The sequence below is a fragment of the Thermobia domestica genome, chromosome 12 (genome assembly GCF_964235325.1).
Source record: "Thermobia domestica chromosome 12, izTheDome1.hap1.1, whole genome shotgun sequence".
NCBI classification, from domain to species: domain Eukaryota; kingdom Metazoa; phylum Arthropoda; class Insecta; order Zygentoma; family Lepismatidae; genus Thermobia; species Thermobia domestica.
Window position 1 is genome coordinate 130874236 of NC_137465.1, and position 12587 is coordinate 130886822.

General features: G+C 34.1%; 1 protein-coding gene across 4 annotated transcripts in view; it reads left to right on the forward strand.

Moving 5' to 3' along the window:
• LOC145666659 (uncharacterized) overlaps window positions 1-12587 on the forward strand; it is a 79151-nt gene that overhangs the window by 28669 nt on the left and 37895 nt on the right. For 3 of the 4 annotated variants that reach the window (XM_081734116.1, XM_081734117.1, XM_081734118.1), the window contains exons 6-8: window positions 6477-7253; window positions 9658-9816; window positions 12196-12381. In XM_081734116.1, coding sequence (XP_081590242.1) covers window positions 6477-7253; window positions 9658-9816; window positions 12196-12381 — 1122 coding nt within the window. The remainder of the gene's footprint in view (window positions 1-6476; window positions 7254-9657; window positions 9817-12195; window positions 12382-12587) is intronic. The other variant, XM_081734119.1, reaches the window with a different exon arrangement.

Genomic DNA, 12587 nt, shown 5'->3' on the forward strand with positions numbered 1-12587 from the left:
TTCACATTGTTGTCTCATGCACTCTTTCTTGAGCGTTCACCTGGTGTATGGAATCCTTGGTTCGATCCCAGCTCACGCCAAGTGATCATTGTAGTGGACAAACATCGTGTGCGTGGGTTTTCTCAGGCTTCTCTCGTTTCTTCCCACTTTCATCATTCCACCATTTCATTCATTTCTCATCATCACCGTCTCCTTTAGCCTAGCCGGCATAGCCGTGGGATGTAAAACTTAAAAATTTCATTTCGTTTCCATTCTTTCTTGGTAAGCCTTCATTTACGAATAATATTATTTTTTATTCATTTATACTGCTCCTAAGCCTCGTTGTTCTTGATACTCTTTAATTCCCCTCTCCCATACACTAAAACCAGAACTTTGTTGTGATCAATTTCCTTGCTATTTTTATTCGTGATCTAATACTTCCTTTGCGGTAGTAAGCAGGCCAGTTTTTATGAGTGACCATGCCTTATTAATTTCTTCCTTCGTTTGGTCATGTACTATCTCATCTATTGTCTTTTTCGCGTAACTTTCTTGAATTTCTTTGTTCTTCAAGTTATTTGTATCAAGCCTTCCATTTTTCTTCTTTTTGCCTAATTTCCTAAATTTCAACTCACTCTTTAACATGACTAAGCTATAGTCACTGTCCCCATCCGCTCTTGGGTAATTGTCATAATTCTTAATTTGGTTTCTGAATCTCATCTTAACGAGTATATAATCTATTATGTATCTCTGTAAATTTTCTGGCATTTTTTCACGTATAAATCCTGCGCGCATGTTTCTTGAACAAAGTATATGCTACTACTAGCTTTTTTTTCGTACAAAATTCAGCCTTTTTGCTCTTCCATTGCACTTTCTTACTCCGAATTTTCCTGTTGTTTTCCCTTCTGCACCTTCTCCTAGATCATATTCCAATCTTCTACTAGAATAAGATTTCCTTTTCTTTTTACAGTTCCATTGCATTTTTGATAGCTTCATAAACTTGCTCTACTTCTTCATTGTCTTGCGCTATCATTGGCATATATATATATATATATATATATATATATATATATATATTTGGATGGTAGTTTTATTCCCTGGTTTGGTAACTAGTTTTACTGCTATAAATCTGTTGTTTACTATGTTGTAACTTCTTGCTCATCATCCAATTTCTTATTCATTATAAATTGAACTCCGGTAACGCCGTTTTCCATACCAGAGCTAATAATTCTATATTCACTTGACGAGAAATAATCTATTTCTTCCATTCTACGTCGATGATACCCACTATATCCACTTTCAGCCGTTCTGTCTCTTTCTTTCTACAGATTTTGTAGCTTACCTGCTGTGCTTAGACTCACGCCGTTCTGTCCTCCAATTTGCATTGTCTATTTATAATTAAGCGACTTCTTGCTCTCCCCAAAATCCGTGGAGGTGACTGCTATTGCAGTATAGGATTCTGAGCTTATTGCTATATCCATTTGAGATAATTCAGTTTAAAAAATTGCTATTCCTATGCTACGTGTTCTTATGAAATATACAGTGATGATTTCCCATTACGTTTCAGCGGTTAGGAATACTTTTTTCTTCTTAAGATACTCTATTGGTTTTCGGCATTGCTCACTGCTACCCCAGGCTCACCTAGACCTTTAGTGCAGGCGGGAATCTTCAGTGTAAGGACCATTCTACAGGCCAAAGTATCGTTGCCCAGGACTCGCCTCTAAGGAAGATGTGCTGTGTTTTAACACACGAATTTGCGCTTAATTTTATTTTACTGTTACAATACGTTTGTTTATTATCAGATTTTGCAGTTTGTTTTGCTATTCTTTATTTGATGTAGTTATATGAATATCTTTATCTTCATTTGATTTGTAATAACGGAATGATTAGTTTTACTGTTGAAAAGCTTTATAATTTGTAGTACTTATCGAGTCCTAAATTACCAACGTGTGTTAATTTAATTTATTTATTTTTTATAAAAATATATATGCTACATCTATGTACTAAATCTATGAAAACCACAAACCTTTGTCTGGTAACAATGTTGGAGATCACACCAACATGGTGACAATACTAATTCAGGAGCTTTTAATTATTATTAAAAATTATTATTTCAGCTATAACATTCTATATATTTGGATACTTTTTATTTTTGATTGTTTCTCTATGGTGTGTAGCTTATTTCAATTATATTTTAGTGTTACAATAGACATGTAATATGATTAATTAAGATAATTATAACTTCTATATTTGGACAGACAAATGCAGACTCATGTCTGTATCATTTTAGCTGCAGTATAGCTGTAAGGATCCTTTCTGTCTAATTCAATACTGTACTTTTTAACAATTTACATATCTAGAGGACTTGGCTTTACTCTTATAACCATTAATGGTTTTGAAAAGATATAGTAATTGACAGAAATCAAGTAACAAGTCATTGAAAATTGTTCATGATAACAAAAACGAGTTTAATAATCATATGGAGTTTTTTTTTCAAGCGAATAATATTGTGCTATCAATCCTGCAACGATTATTGTAGATTTGTCCAGTATTTTCAAGGTAAAAAGATTGAAAATACGTATCAAAAAACGAATTGCTAATTTCTTTAATTTTGGGAAATCTATTGGTATCATTAGCTGCGCTCATGAAGATTTTAAAATTTATCTGTTCTGCAAGTTTATATAAACCTCCTAAGATGATTGGACAGCAAATGCAACTATATAGTAGAGTCCCGAAAACTTGGCCTAATGTGGACCGAAGGGTGGCCGAGTTTGCGAAAATGCCGAGTTATCGGGAATGGAGTTAAAAAAAAAATAATAAGTACGAATGTTTCCTCAGAAAATACAATACAGCACTCATACACAATAGAGAATAAATGCCCAATTACCCTTAGACAAAGAAAAAGTATATACTCAATGAAGGCATAGAGCCTTTACTATACACGAAAATGAAAATTAATGAATGCACACTGTACAGTAATTTACTTGATAAGACAGACCTCAGAAAAATGCCCGGCAATAACCTTGAACGGGTCTGCGCGCGGGTTTTTTCGCCCTTCCAGGGTGTAGTCGAGCTATCCGAACTACCGGGTTATCGAGTGCTGAGTTTTAGGAACTCTACTGTAGTATCATCTCAGCGATACTACCTCTGCTATCTTACGTCATCGAGTTAACTTACTAATGAAGTTAGTTGATTAACCCAACTATACCTATTAGCTAAGTACATTTAATATTGATGGTAATAATAATATATTGGTGATGATTAGAAGTTATATAAATAAATAATCAATGAAAACGACGTAGGATATTTTGAAATGTGATAGTATCTACGAATATTAAACTATTGTCATGAATAAATGAGAGTCTATGTTTTTACATAAGCTGCATACTGATTTACAAGAGTTGTCCAAAATATTTTTTTATATTATAAGTAATATGATTTACACCAGAGATACGATATAAAAAGGAGGAGTTTGTTGCTGTATTTACCTTGAAGATATCATCTGGTACCAATCATGTTTCATTCTGGAAACAAACGAATCTATATGTATGAGTCTTGTAATTTTCCAATATCGTAAATATCTATAAAAACACGTTTGGAAGGTAGACGATATTCTTGTTTTATCTTTTCTAGTATATTGGTTTCAATTCTTACTATTGGCTAAGATATGTTTTAGTAGTTAAAATTGAGACTCCGAAAGTTTGTTACTAGGGGTTTATCATGCCGGATCTATAATCTCGGCCGAAGTCCTGAATTTTAGAAATTTCATCTTTCGGAACAGACGTCTATCAAGAAATTCACGTTCAGAGGTGAACCACGAAACCTTAAGCCCGCTTATGTTATATTAATATGGTAAAAATTGTGGAGTACTTTCCTTTTCTTCAAAATAATATACTAAAACATGAAGAGGAGTGTATTGTAAAACTTTGTCTCATATAGGTTGTAGGTAGAGCGTTAATAAAACGAGTGTCCGGAATCGACTCCCACTACCGGCTTTTATTATAAAAGTTCCACTATAAACAGTATTTTACAAAATACTATACAGATAATTTCTCCAAATTTGCAAAGTTAGTTATAGGTAGTCTTTGACCGTAAGGTCGCAGACAGGATCTCTACAGAGCCCCGTAGCAGGCTAAGCAGAGTGGAGTTAGGGACTCAATGCTCCATGGCAAGCAGAGGGATGGTTAGGTGGCCAACAGAGCCCCGTAGCAGGCTAAGTGGCTGAGGTTAGGATTCCCAGAAAGAGCCCCGTAGCAGGCTAAGCCAGGAGAAAGAATAGACCAAGAGTCCCGTTGCAGATTAGAGACCTTGGGTTAGGTTATTTCTAATGTTTAGTGGCAAACAGTAGGAAGGACACCAGAAAACTGGTACCTAGTTGCTATCGTCCACCAAATTTATAGGGATCCTCGGGTAGCGGTGGCGCTGCTGCTTCGTTGTTATCGTCTGCTCCGTAGTAGGGGCCTGAAGTCCGTCGTCTGCAGGTGATAGTGAATCCATCTGGTGTGTAGAATCCTCTTGTTAAACCATATGGTGGTGTTTGTAAACATTAGCGTGAAGAGTTGTTTATACACAATACCACGTGGGACATTACAGTATAAACATCTTTTCATTATGCTAATTATGTAGTATAGTGTAGGTACCACATCTTATACAATCAGTGTAGTTGTTGCTACTCAGAGAACAATTGCCTTCTATGTTCACAACAAAATCAAATTCCCAATTCATATTAGTTTAAATAAAAAATTTTAGGATACTTTTTGCCCACTTACTCACATTTACATACATTTTACACTTAATACCATGTTTTTAAAAGTAATTATCCGTATTTTATACGAAATATGCGTCCTATCCTTTGATGGGAGACAATTTGAATTCGAATCTATCCAAACTCAAGTTCTCGGTTCGATACTCATAAAAAAGGTATCACAGTTAAATAATGTACTGTCTCTTTTCCAAGACGGATGAGGGCTGATACATCAGATTGTCGGTGGTTTTGTGACAATGAAAAAAAAAAAATGAATTAAATGGCATTACTTGGTCTACACTATATATTTTATTTAACATAATATATATTTAAAAAAAAAATCTTGAATTCGGACCCACCAAAAAAGTCATTGAGGTTAAGCTTAATATGTTTAGCAAGTAAAGAAAATTTAATATTTTACGGTATAGCGTATTCCTCTATTTGTATCTACTTCTCTACTACACATTTTCAATATTACTACTTTGATCGGCAAGGGACCATGGATTGGAACTCGTGCTATATCCTCTATCAAGGTATGAGATACATGCTTAGTATAACATTCGAAATAATTATTTAAAAAAAAAAAAATGTTACCATTAAAAACTGTAAAAGTATAAAATATACGTAAATGTGAGTACCTGGGCCAGAAGTTATCCAGAAAAAGAATCTTATCTAATCAGATGTGCAACTGGAATTTAGATTTTGTTATCAGTATAAGGTATTTGTTAACTTAACTTTGACTTTACTACTTACAGCCTACTTACAGCCACAACTATCTGTAAATTATTTTACATCACATATGAAAACTTACGTAAATTTATATATCTTTAGGCATGCACAACTAGATATAACGTATATGATGGGACATCTGCACTACTTAACATGTTTAATGAAAACGTTTTTATACAGATTTCTTTTAGTTATTAATAAATTATCCAAAGAAAAAGAAAGCATTTCAATTTTTTTAATATATTAATTTGACATAAGCCGACTTTTTTTTAAGAGTAAGTGTATCAGGATTTGTTACATATTTCAACTTTCTTCAAATGACACTTATAACACAGTAGATCTGTATTACTCTGTAAATCTTGTTACACATTTTATAGGTCTCTTCGTGCAATGAGAGATATTGGAAATAAGAGAACGTTGATTTAAAATCTAAGCAAATAAATAAAAATATTAAATCTGATGTAAACTAATGTTGTAGTAGTAAATAAAGACTTGATTCCACAAGAATCTATATAGTTTAAAAGTAATATGGCTACTTTGTTAAGTCAGTTCTTAAAAATAGTTGCTTTAGCGAAAAAAGTACTCAAACTAATTAGTATGATAAATTCCGAGGTTAAAAAACAAAATGAAAATTTAGAGAAAAATAAAATTAATTGTAATTTAAAGACCTAGATTAGATAGTTAAAAGTAAATATTGGTAAGACAAAGAACATGTATAATAAAATGTCAAATAAGATAAATGTAAAGAAAGAGGTGGATGAGAACACTGGCGTACGTTTGTTTGAAAAGAAAGTTAAAATTCCTTAAAAATCTTTACCTACTAAACATATTAAGCTTAACTTGAATGTCTTATATGGTGGGATCGAGTTCAATTCTGGCTTTGGAAACTGATTACAGTCTAAAAGGGGAACATAGCGCGCAGACTACTGAAAGCCTACGAAAAATTAGCGTTGTATTTATACATTTTTTACTTTTAAAATTTCTTTCTTAATATAGACATTAGTTTCATTGACCTCCTGTCTTGCAGAGTTCGCAACAGTCAGAAGTACAAGAAAGGACTACTAATTTGGACTTATCTACATCTCAACAGAACAATGTGTTAAATGAGGACCATTCAAATGCTGAAAATACGGACACGGTATCTCATACAGCTAATGTGCCTGAACGCAAGTGTGCTCTCCTCTCATCTGTGCTACGTCGAAGACGACCTATGCCTCTAGAACAGTCAGTGCCTCCATTGCAACAAGTTAATACTTTTGAAACACAAGAAACAAACGCAATTGCATCAACATCACGTGCTAAAAGTGCTCCTGAGAAACCGCATTTGAAACGTTCTCCAATGTATTTGGGATCAGACGCAGCTAGGAAGCTTGCCTTCTTTGAAGATAAAATAAAAAGCAATTTACAGAAACAAGAAGTTGAGGAATCAGCTTCAACATGCAATGACTCAATAGCTGTTCTTCAGAACAAAGTAGGACTTATGCATGAACGTACTATTGCATTAAATTCATCACCGATAGCTCAACCTAATGATAATGTGTCTCATCCTACAACCTCAGGGCTTCAAAGACCTACAGCTCCCATGGCTTCAGCATGTGGAGATAGCCCATGGTCAAAGAGGAGTTCTTCATCTTCATCTTCAGATGAACTACAGGCAGAATCATCATCCCATGCATTATCGACGTCTTCAGGTGCCTTGGAATCGTCACCAACCCTGATTTCACCGAGCAATTCGACTCAAGTCGTTCAAGCAACTGTGCCTGAAGGAAACATGAAGCCAAGTCATGGGCAGTCAATCGAAGAGGTAAATATGCATGTTATAACATTTTTGCCTTATGATAGTGTACATTTTCAAAGTAAGGAAATGTTTGTATTAATTAATTCATTTTTTAAAAGAAATACTATTTAACGTTAGACTAGTGTAGTTGTGGTAGCCGAATTTGGTCGTATAGAATCCGTGTGCACCTCAGCACACGGATTTTCCAAAGTTATGAATAGTTTGAATTTTCCAAACCTATAATGAATAGTTACAAACCACAAGAGATAGTCGGTTTCTACCACTTTTAGTTGTAATGGGAGAACAAAGTCTGAAATGAAACATATTCTTCCGATAATGTTTATTTCAACCAACTGACTAAAGTCCATAAATGTCCACCAGTCCCGGTTTGTATAGAAGGAGAAAAATCGAGATCAATGTTATTCTTGGAACATTCAATCTACATCAAATACCCATTTCTCACTATATCTTATCGATTTTGCTCTATGAAGATCAATATTGAAATCGAACGTAGTAGTATATTTATACTACTTCCGGTTTGAATAGAGAGAATCAGATAAAGAGGGTATCTTTCCTTCATACGTCGAATATGTATAAAGCAACGAACTAAGTAACTAAAGAAAAATAAATTAAACTAAGTATATAATAAATTCAGTCACATGACATCCAAGTAAACCCAAAATTTGCTTCTTTTTTTTTTTAAAAAAAAATCAATTTGAACACTTGCAAAACAATCGTTAATACGAAAGAAAAGGTGCAGTTACTACGAGCTGATTGGAGCAGTTCGATAAGTTTTTCCTGCCCTCTGATTCAGATATTCCTCTAACTTTGTAAATCCGAAATGACCCATGGAGAGTTAAGTACGAGACTACACGTTTCTCAGTGTCGTCATTAAATGTGAAAATTACTTGTAACAAAATACAAAAATCAAAATATTAACATTTCTGTTCATTTCAAAGTAAAGAGAAAAATAATTTTCCATATAAATTAATAGGCTAAGAATCAGAAATGGCCCACGTATTCAACACAATTAAAGCTGTATATTCTGTGATCTTTGTTATTTTACTATTTAAACAAAATAATTTTTCATATTACAAACACTTATTCGAATAATTATTTATATAAATAAACATTTATTCAAATAACAAACATTCAATTTATTTGAATAATTTGAGGAAAGTTATCAAAGATATTTCGGATAACACATATTCAATTATTTCCAACAGTAATAAGAGCAAGCTTGAAATCAATAATACTTCTTCCATATAAAGAATGGAACACATTACAATTAGCTCATATAAAATCGAAAAGTTCAATACCAAACAAATTGCCTTCTTGGATATGATGCGAAAAGATATACAGAGCACAGCTTGGTGTTGAATAGTTAATTCGATCTCATAAACAATTTCAAATGTGTACGTGACTCACCTGAGCTGTGCATCATTAATAGGTCATAAGTGGAAGATACAATCAATACGCTGTTTTCACAGATATTTAGTGTATAGAAGGGTTTGTATTTGTACTCCCATATATATACATGCTTTTCTTTACGTGAAACAATATTTTGGAATGTCATGTAAAGGAAAATATAAGCAATCAGAATGTCAATGTGTTTACTGCATCTAGTTCAAATATATTGCGATATATTGTGGAAAGAAACCAATGATGAATACTAACACCTGTTCAGAAATAGAAGTACGAGACAGATACAATGGGTCAAATGATGTCCATGTTATGAGTCGTGTGTATGTGTTATACATGCACACTTATCATGGTTAAATATGCATTTTATATTTTGTTAAGCACAATTAGTACTGAGAATCTATAAGTTAAAAAGTGTACGCAAGAAAATATGTAAGTGAAAGCGATATACATAATTAGATTTGAATATACCGTTTGATACATAGAGATATTATACAGCATTGACATACGAAATATAATTCTGTATTATTGTGTATACTGTAAAATTTTTAAAATGTTAAATTTTCAGAATAGCTGACAGTCACTTTACGTATAGAATTAAATTTTATTAACTTGAAAGTAATTGGAAATCCATTAGATATACTAGAGAAGACAAGTGAAAGAAATGAAGTTATCTTGTGCTCTATCATGTAAAAGACGACTTGTATAGTAAATTCTCCAATATTCTCTACACAAAAACACACAAATGTTTGACAATTTTCAATTTGCTACTCATGCTGTATTCTGTGGAAATATTACTAAGTAGATAAAATAAATAAATAATTAATTCATGTTAACTTGTTAAAACAAATCCATTATAACTATTTTTAAATGTTTAGCTATTAATAGAACGAATAAGTAGTATTGTTTCACTTTTTGAGAGCACCCTTCCAAGAACAAAACATACTAAATAATTCTTATTTTTTCTTTCTTTTTTAACTTAATTTAATTTCTTTTCTTGCAATTAAAGATTGATACAGAGAAGTCCATTAGTGAAGTATCTTCCTTGGTCTCGAAGAAAACAAGTGTCGGTTGGTCACCACAATATGAACATACAAGTAAAAGGGATGCTGTTAGTTATTCATCTTCTAAAAGCAACAGGAACAGCTTGCAAGATAATACACAAGAAGTAAGTTGCTTTATGTAATAGTAATTGGTTTGCTTTGCAAAATACCATATATATTCCTATTCATTACATCATGACACCTGGTGAAATAAGCAACGCATACTGATCCAACTTCATATCTAGGCATATAAACGATATTTAAAATTCTACATATACCAGTATTACATACGGGATGTTTCAGAATTACTGAAACAAATTTCGGGGATGACTCTACACAAGTGGAAACAAGACAAAAAGTCCCTATCAACCAATGTCCGGTAGTGAGTAGTTCAGGAGCTACAGGTTTCCAAAATCATGGTATATTGAACTTTCAAAGTGAATATTACCAAAATATGTACCCATTATTGACTCGTAACCTGATATGTCCTAAGAGAAACATTTAAGAAATAAGCAGTGCCTGTAATTTTCTCATAGTGTGGAAAACATATCTGGAACCGGGGAAGTAAACACGGACGTAAATGAGCACGAATGAAACCACTGATTACTAACAAACGATAATTCGTTTGAGAGACGCCAATATTTCATATAGTTAATGGTATAAGTGCATATTTCTCAAATGTTTGGATAGATAAGGTTATCAGCCTATAATGGGGACATATTTTGGCAATATTCAGATCGAAAGTTCATTATCCTATGATTTCGGAAGGTTGTAACTCCTGAGCCAATCATTGCCGGATATAAGTTGATACGGACTTTTTGTCTTCTTTTCACTTGTATAATCAACTCCAAGTTTTTCCACATTGTTCTGAAACACCCTGTATATGCAGGTGCTTGACATATAACGACCGATTTACTGAATTATGACCATCCTTCCGAGTAGTGGATTCGACCTTGTTGCAGTTTACATTTCGTGATGATGCAGCGTGTACTGTGATAGTGAATAGTTACGTGCTTAGGTAGTCGGTCAGCAGTGATTGTTTGCACGTAAGGTCAACAGGAGCAAGTGAAGAATTGTAGAGGACGGTGAAGGTTCACTCTCCGGGAAGTGACTGATATGGGCTCATAGGTATAATACGATGAAGAGTAACTATCCAATGCAATGCAATTAAACTCGAAACTATATCTGAAGTTTTGAAATTTGTGTAGAGACTCATTGTATTGTTAACTGTTCATTTCACTTCATCTTTCCTTTCATGTCACTTAATCGAGTCTCCTTAATAATAATGTAATTAAATAACATTTAACATAGCATAATTCTCTATAGTTAATTTTCAGTTTTTCATAGGTTGGTGTATAACTCCGTATTGATGATGCGAGTGTTTTCTGGAACATGATCCCAGGTTCGATTTTCGGTGGCATTACTTGCCTCGAATACAAACTCAAATAGTAGCTCGAACTTCAATTCAAACAATATTCCGTTTCATATAGCCTCAGTGCCAGAAAGGGATGTTATCTAACGGATGAAACAAACGGGTATCCGACGGTAAAGTTTCGGGAATGCAGGAATGTATTATAGTTTCCCAACGAAGCCGGCTAATGATGTCACGGGTGATGTAACCAAATGTGATCTCGCGTAGCTTTAAAGCGGAGCAACGTCTCTATGATTCACAAGCATGGTTCCACTTTATTAGTTTTGCATACACACGTTCCAATTTCTGCAGGTACATAGTTGCATTGATCCTCTGACCAGGTGGAAGTAGTTCACAATGAACGACATCCGAATCAATGCAAATAAGTACCGTTTGATGCAAAGTATTTAGGTTTTTCAGAGTGTGTTTATGTGGTGCAAAATGATAACGGAGATGTGGAATATCGCAAACCAGAAATGTCCAAACTTCCGAGCACAGTACTCGCGAGTCCAAGACTCGCGCTCAAACGATCAGAGACATGAGGATGACTCCGAGTGAGTCCAAGAACTCATTGATATAAGTGAGCACGAATCCAATTGAGGGAAGTGAGGATGAATGCGAGCTTCAAGAAGGTTAGTGATGGCGAGCCCGAGTGAGCCTGAGACCAAATGAAATAAAAAAGCGCAAGTCAATTGAGATTAGTGAGCACAAGCGCGAGCTCAATTGAGGGAAATAAGCGTAAGCTCCGAGGACGAGAAAGCTCAATTGAGATGAATGAGTCCGAGCACAAATGAGCGTGAGCCCAAGAGCGACCCCATATAAAATAACATCTATATCGCAAACTACCCAATTTTTATGGGACGTCAGTATTATGCTCAGAAACGGATCCTTCTCCTGACAGATCACAAAGAAACAGGCATTTGTTTGTGTCGCTTTCTGAACCGCAATTAACTCATGTGGGGCTAACTTTACACCTTTCCTCAAGTTAGTGGAAATTGAGACACTTTCCAAGAATTCACAAATCTGTGAACTTTACGGACATGCTCTGCTTGAATTTTCATTTCCACCTACATTTGTACATTTTTTTTTCCAGGAGGATAACAATTCACAGATAAATGATTCCGAAACTACACATATGTTGTGCAACAGAGACATTTCCCCACCTTCTTCCATTGAAATACCTCGTAAGACGCAGTTTTGTCAAATCAGTTTAGTATCAACAGATAGCAAATTGGAAGAAGCATCTCTTTACGAAGAGGCATCAAGTTCTATAAAGAAGGTGAGGAAATATAATTTCTAATTGTACAGATAGTTTGTTTTTAATAAGAGAATCGGCTTTCACCAAAGAATTTTTTAGAATAACCATTATGACAATATATTTTTCAGGATTATTAATAATCAGGGACGTAGTATCCATTAAGGCTATAAGGCTTAGCCTATCCATTTATTTATACATCAGCCTAAAATGTTGCTTTTGGACTTTAA